Source organism: Sorghum bicolor, chromosome 3 (genome assembly GCF_000003195.3).
Source record: "Sorghum bicolor cultivar BTx623 chromosome 3, Sorghum_bicolor_NCBIv3, whole genome shotgun sequence".
Classification (NCBI taxonomy): Eukaryota; Viridiplantae; Streptophyta; class Magnoliopsida; order Poales; family Poaceae; genus Sorghum; species Sorghum bicolor.
Window position 1 is genome coordinate 65,911,331 of NC_012872.2, and position 7,870 is coordinate 65,919,200.

General features: G+C 43.9%; 1 protein-coding gene across 1 annotated transcript; it reads left to right on the forward strand.

Moving 5' to 3' along the window:
- On the forward strand, positions 4,299–5,713 carry LOC8055296 (protein LURP-one-related 8). Its single transcript, XM_002456490.2, has one exon. It carries the CDS (start codon positions 4,679–4,681, stop codon positions 5,306–5,308), a length of 630 nt encoding a protein of 209 aa, XP_002456535.1. The 5' UTR covers positions 4,299–4,678; the 3' UTR covers positions 5,309–5,713.

The window sequence follows — 7,870 nt, forward strand, 5'->3', positions numbered from 1 at the left end:
CTTGGCAAATCAAATAATTTTTTGTAAGCTCAATAATCTTCTACCAGAAAAAAATCTAGATAGCCGTTTGGTATTCCAACTCTCTCTTGCATATTAGCCTTGATATATGTTGAAATACATGATAGTTGGAGCATAATCATTGGTTTACCAGGTAAAATTTTAGAAGCCTTTTTTTTCCAACACACACCTCTTACATTATACACTCCATATAATCCGATAGATAGGCCTGAAAACATGGACAAAATTGTGCTAGCTGTGGGCTCGAACAAGTCTCTACCAACATTGTTGCTCTTCTCAGTCGTCGAGCATCCTAGCTACCAACAGAGGAAACCAGCTAAGGATGTGCTCAACCATTCTATGGGTGGGTAGCACATCAATAGACGTCGCGTACCTACTTGTGTTGGCTATAACAATTTCGTAGTCCTCTTCTCTCTTAATAAAAAATGGCCAAGACACAATTATGAAAAAAACAATTTAGTAATCATGTATCACTTGGCAGTTATGAAAATCTAATTTTAGTAATCCTTTAGCATTGGTAAGGGTACTCCCAATATAAGGGATGCCCACCTCACCTACACACAACAAGCTAATAGATAACTCCTACAACTGTCTAGTTATTTGCATGTTATACAAGGGATAAAAGGGTCAATAAGTTAGAATAGTTTTAATCAACCCACCCTTTCTCTCTTATCGGTTCCCACTTGCACAACATCAATCTCTTCACCCTCTATCGCTCGCGTCCCTATTTCTCATCTCTTGTTCCTAGCCTAGATCTAGCCAAAACAATGGATAAAATTACAACCTTCGTCTATCTCTTGCTCTCTCTCGACGCATTGCGACACATCAGTCAAATCTAGAGGTGACTATGTTGCCTTGAAGGTAGTGTTTGTTGTCTTGTCCCACCAACAACACATCCCTTTTGTCGCCTTCGCTCCCCATTCTGCTCGCGTGCATTGTCATTCACCAACCATGTATAGGCGAACATATCTTGAAGCAAAAGGAGCATGAACCAAATGCCCTTGCTGCTAGAGGATGTCATATCAAAGAGTGAAGGACCTATCCTCCGTCCTCCCTAACCGGTGCATCCTGGTGCAGCAAGTTATTGGTTGCTCCTTGCGTGTACATCAGCATTGGGTGCCAATTGATCCCTTCTTGTGTGCTCCTTAGTCTCCCTTCTCTCCTTCTTAGCATTGACAGATATGAGTTGCGCCATCCTTCCCTACTAGTGTTTGAGATGTGTCCTTGTGCTCTGCACCATGCACCTCAAGCTCTAGCTATGGAGCAGAAGTAAAGGAAAGAAAGAGACAAACAAGTAGCCAATAACATGCATGGATAGGGCCTACAACATGGAAAGTGACGTTATCAACTTATCAAGACATTGGCTAAGTTTGTTGATAACCTTTTCTCTCTAGTGTGACTCCTAATTCATTATAGGATAAGGCAAATATTTTTTAAATTTAATTTAATGTACAACACTTTGCTCGTCCTATGACTAAAGAGAAGATGGAGGCCATCACGATCTTGATTGAGAAGGGACACTCTACAAAGAAGAAAAACATATCAATGCTATAGCAGTGTCATCCACCTTGAACATTTGAATGCCACGCCACATCCAAGAAGTCGACACCCAAGTTGGGAGCTCTTAGCTTCAGTTGTACATCCCATGAAGTTAATTTTGTCAACTTCACCAGTAGTTGAAGTTTATTAGCATTTAGTTCATGCTTAGTTTGTATCGAGTCAAAATTCAAGTTATTAGGGGTAGCTTCACCGTACGTCCATTCGTTTAGTTGTGCAGGTGTGCCAGTGATTGTAATAATTGTGCCAATCAAGATATTATTAGAGAGTTGTTAGTTGGTGAGTGTTCAATCTAGTTGGGCTCAACTGAGTGAGTATTTAGTCATGTAGAGTTTTTTGCCGAGTTGAGTGGCTAGTTGGTCGATTATCATTGAAGTTGAGTGTGGTGCAAGCGCACACCTCCTCTAACCATGTGGTTTTTGTGTCCAGTTTTCACTAAAAAGCTTGAGCTAGCACCTTGTTACTTTCCTTCTAATAATATATGCGACAACAAAGCTTTTATTGTCCGTTCAAAAAATTTATCTCCACCTTGTATGAAGTTGACTTATATATAGAGTTAACATATGCCTCGTTGAGGGTGTCCTAGCTAAGACGCTACGAAATATGAACATAGAAAGAAATGAACTATCATTTCGTCTCAAATAGTTCTATCCTGAGCACACAAAACAATATTAAGTAGTGTCATGTAGAAAAAAAAAAGAATCAAAAGCAAAATATGATATCCCAATCGTGAGGCCAACAATGAACGGCAGTACATACAAAACATAAGAACTCCAAGTTCACCCGCTGCATATACACGTCAGATCCATCTGGGTCTTGAACATTACGGTCAATTAATAGTTCCATATACCGTGGGGAAATTGTATGGTTGGCATTCAACATAGAACAATTATAAATTACTATAAGATACCATCGTCGCGTCAAAGGAAACAAAAATAATTATATATATCATCTAGTAGGGAAATTTAAATCACTCTCGCGATATGTAAACCACATGCTCTGTGGTGGAGCTAGCGCCAGGTGTAGAGGAAGATATTCTAGAATACTGTCTGAACAAATATAATTGCGGAAATCTAGTCCCGGTCTGGACGTGGTCTTATTGACTGAAGACAATAATTTTCTGAGTTTAATTTGAAGTATATGATCAATCAAACAGTCGTCGTACGTCCGGCCAACATCGATCCTCAAGTGTAGTTTAGTGGCGCTGGACATGTTCTGATCACGTAAGCTTAGCGTTTGTTTGCACCTTCTACCAGCCTAATGACAAATATAAAGGGTATCTAATAATTTGTATGACAACGAAGCCTAACCAATCTACTCTCTAGAGTTCATTATCTCATGAACACACAGCCAACCAATGGCGTACGTGCAGGTGGCCTATCCGAACTTAGTTGAAAACATTCTTTATTAGTTAGTTCGCACGTAGCTAGTAAGGGGGTGTTTAGTTCAAAATTTTCCCAAAAAAATCTAGATTTTGGTTCATTATTTTGTAAAATGGAACTAAACACTATGTAAAAATTTTGGCAAAAAGGCAGTTATTCTCCATTTTGGATTTTGGTCTCAAGAGACAAAAAAAATTACCCAAAATAAGGATCAGGAGGCTTAACGAGGAAAATAAATTCTGCATTTTGGATGGAACTAAACATGATCCTAAAAAATTTAGCATTTTGTATATCACTCCAAAGTAGTTGGCATTTTGCATTTTGAATTCTATGGAACTAAACACCCACTAATATCTAGGCTAGCCGCACCAAGTTAAGATGGTCAGCTAGCGATGACGTCTCGAATGCAGCCGAAGAAATGTTCGGTATTCCTCGTCCTTAAACCTTAATTAATCATACCACACATATAGTATACTCTCATCGGATCCACTGCTGACTGTCTAGCTTTTGATAAATAAATCGCATGCACTTCAATTTCATCATAGTCACGGCGCTTATCCAAATTAAGCAACGTGCTGCTGCTCTAGTAAATTTCAGATCAATCTACATATACACTCATTGAATGTATTTGCAATAAAATTTAGCCGACCGTATGTAGTATTAGACCGCGTAGGAAACCTGAGCCATGCCATTGTATATCAATGCGCGCGCATCTCCGTCAGCCCGTCAAGGAAAAAATTAATAAAAGCAGGAGTGCGTCTCCATCAGCCGCCTCGCTCCAAGCGGGCGCGCGCCCCTGCGACTGCGATACGGTTCCAGACAACTTCTACCCGCCCAAAGCTTGGCCTGCCGCCGCGTGTCGTCCAGCCCGCCGGTCCTATCCCGTCCAATCAATTTCTTAGTAATTTCTACTACGGCGCAACCGCAGCCGCTGCCCGCTGCCGGGCATATGTTAGCGTCCAAATCGAGCCGGTAAACGCGCGTGTCCACGTTGCCGTGCGTAATCGCATGCAATATTATCTCCCGAGATAAACTGCAAACCACCAGAAAAACAACTCCTCCACCACGTCACCACATTTCGCACACGTTTCGCATTGGCTATATCTACAAATTTCTGTTTGTTCCGATCATCGAGAGGCCCGGCCCCCAACTGTTTCGATCGAATTGATATTTCCACAGGGAAAAATCTATATAATCTTTTTTTGATGTCGCGTCGTTTTTAAACTGCACTGTTCCTTGTGGCCTACCGAGATTATACATGGATCCGCAACAGGGCGCCAACACATGCATCCCCGTTGCATGCACCGGTGGTTGCTTTGGCTAAAGCAGCTCGCGCGCTGCCATAATTCGGGCGAGTCCGTTATGAGTTGCGCAGAGCTGAGCTTCGCCGGCATCCCATGTCGTCACCGTGCCCCACACACGTTAGGGGGCAACATGTGGCTTTGTTTGTTCGCTTGCCCCTGTATATATACAGCACTAGCAGACCTCTCCACTCCCACCACCTCCCCTAGCTACCAGCCTCTCAAAGCAAGCTGCCAACAAGACCTACTAGCTAGCTGCCTAGCTAGCTAAGCCTGACTGCTACTCAGCAACCACCTGGGCTGGGAGTCGAGCTCGCTAGCTAGCTCCATCTCCTCCGATCCTTTCCGTCCCTGATCCGCTCGATCGGGCCCTCGGAGGTTGATCGACGACCAGCAATCGATCCAGCCACCGATCAACGCATGGCGAAGGTCCACCCCAACGTGCTGCCGTCGCCGGCTGAGAGAGCCGCCGCCGGCGCCGCAGCGGCGGGCGGCGTGGAGGAGGAGGAGGCGACGTCGCTGACGGTGTGGCGCAAGTCGCTGCTGTTCAACTGCAGGGGGTACACGGTGTTCGACGCCAGGGGCGACCTCGCCTTCCGCGTCGACAGCTACGACGACGAGGCCGAGGTCGTGCTCATGGACCCCGACGGCCGCCCGGCCTTCACCGTGCGCCGCAAGCGCCTCAGCCTGTCCGGCGAGCACTGGCTCATCTACGCGGGCGAGGAGACGCGGCGGCCCGTCTACGCCGTCAAGCGCGGCGGCGGCGGCAAGTCCATGGCGCGCGTGACGCCGTGCGCCGGGGCCAGGGCCGGGGCCGGGGCTTCATCGTACGAGGTGGAGGGTTCCTACGCGCGCCGCCGCTGCGTGGTGTACGACGCCGAGCGCCGCGCCGTCGCGGAGGTACAGCCCAAGGAGGCGGTCGTCGGCACGGACGTGTTCCGCCTGGTGGTGCAGCCGGGGGTCGACGTGTCGCTCGCCATGGCCGTGGTGGTGGCGCTCGACCAGTTGTTTGGGAGGCCGTCGCTCCTCAGGAGCTGGTCCTCGTCATAGATTCATGTATGGTTTCTTTGTTCAAATTCAATCTAGATAGATTTTTGCCCCTGGACTTGGGGGTTGTGAATGAATTATCATTAGATGCTGATAATTCGATCTGCCTGGCATCGTGGGCATGAGAGCAATTTCTGTTCTTGCGTGCTTGCCCCTAAAACACCCTGGTCGGGCCAATTGAGATTTTTTTTATCATTATTATTCTCTCCCCCTCTGAGTGCGTCAAATGAAATCCCTCTCGATTCTCTTTGGTTGGCACAGATCCAACAAAAGCCATGAATCCTGTAAAGACTAAAGAGGGATGATGGAGATGTATGTAAATACCTCGAGAAACAAAGGAAAAAAAAAAGACTACCAGATAATTTGTTTTTTATATATACTACTGCCATCCGATTTCTGAAGGTGAAATAATGTCCTTTGTGTACTTCTACTAGTGTGTCTTCTTTGATCCTTGCGTCTTGATCCACTCGAGTGCTATTTTTGGGCACGTCAGGCTGTCGAAACCAAAGGCAACACTGACAGCTTCCTGCATCGTCTTCTACTCCGGCAGTAAACACGGGCACGGCGAATCTCACGCTTGGAGCAACGATTTTGTTGGCTTTTGCATGTGGGTTGGCCAAAGAGGACAACGAGTCGTTTCTCCGCCCCGGCCGGGACCCCTGCCATCCTGGAGAGACGTCGAACACGGCACACCTGGTCATGCGGGCCTGGACTTCCGGTGGCAGCTCAGAGCTGCAATAGGCAGGCAGGCAGGTTGATTGGTTGGTGTTTCTCGCAGTCTCCCTGCTTTCCAGATACCAGAGGTGATCATTCAGTCCAGCTCCCTGATAGAGCCGAGCGCTGAAAGATACACGTAGGGATGAAAACGGATCGCATACGAACGGATATTACCAATATTATATTTGTTTTCATATTTTTGGTCGGATTCGAATTCGAATACGGATGATATTAATTATGTCGGATAAGATATAATTAGATGTCGACATCATAAATATACGATTTAATTATTTGGATACGGATACAATATCGGATATTGAATATTCGGACTCAGATACGGACAGATCTGAACCCCTCTAAACGAATTCGGTCTCGAATACGGTCGGAAAATATCCGTACCGTTTTCATCCCTAGATACACGGATACGGATCCTATATTGAACGTCGGTTTTATGTGTTTACATGTAGGCCTTGTTTAATTTCCAAAATTTTTTCAAGATTCCGCATCACATCAAATCTTGCGGCATATGCATGGTGTATTAAATATACATGAAAACAAAAACTAATTGCACAATTCATGTGTAAATCGCGAGACGAATCTTTGAAGTCTAGTTACTCCATGATTAGACAATATGTATTAAATAAAAACGAAAATGCTACAGTGTAAAATGCAAAAAAAAAAATACAAACTGAACAAGTCCGTAGTTTGTGCAATGATTCTTTTCACGGTTCTTGCATATAGCACAGTGTCACGGGGCAGTTTACACACACACACAGCTCGAGTAAGGACAGTGTTCAACAGAAATATTCTTTACCAAGTTTTTTTTCTTTGTCGAGTGCGGTACTCGGCAAAGAGAAGATATTTAGTACTCGGCAAAACCCTAGACACTCGGCAAAGCCGCAAGCACTCAGCAAAGACCTAGTCATAGTGTTTACATTAGATTTGTATAGGATATATAATATGTATTTCTTCCGTTTCAAATGATAATAAGTCGTTTTGATTTTTTTTGTTTTATCCATTAAACTATATATGTAGATATATTATTTATTTATACTAGATCCATAGCAAAAAATATAAAAGAAAAGTCAAGGCAATTTATAATTAATTTGGAACGAAGGGAGTATATAATATCTCTTGGTTGCACTTTCGTACATTTGCGAATCACAATATACTCACATGCATGCTCACAAATGTACACGTACAATCACTCATATGAATGTACGCACGCGTGCACAAATCATATTTTATGAGTACATCTGATAGATCAGATAGATGTTGATACTATTTTGTAATAACTTTAGTCAAATTCTTCACTTGTGGTCTTGTGGAGATGAAACCGGATGATTTTTATTATATAAAGAAAAGATAAAATTCCGATATTAACGAAGTTACCATGTACCCGTATCAAGTCGATATATTAAATCTAAATGAACATGTTACACCATAAAAGTCTAACAAGCATATATAGGCTCAGTTCACGCTACGCAGGTCGTGCACACAGAAAAAAAAACTGGTCTTGCACACAGATGTGTAAAAGGACTTGAGAAATCTCGTGAACACAACAAAGCAAGGCTGCATGGGGCTTCAGCAAGCTGGGCTGTGGTGCCTGGAGGTATCAATCCGACAAGGAAATCCCACTCGTCCGCGACTGTGAATTGGGCCACGAGTTGTCGCTTGCATATTTCAGAGGAAAAAGTCTACTTTACGTTCCTCAACTTTCGTGAAAGTCTGATTTTCGTCCTTAAACTTTAAAACCGGATAAAATACATCCCTCAACTTTTAAACTGTACACATTACATCCTTGACTTGGTTTTGAAAGCGGTTTTACCTTTTTCTTTTTATTTATTT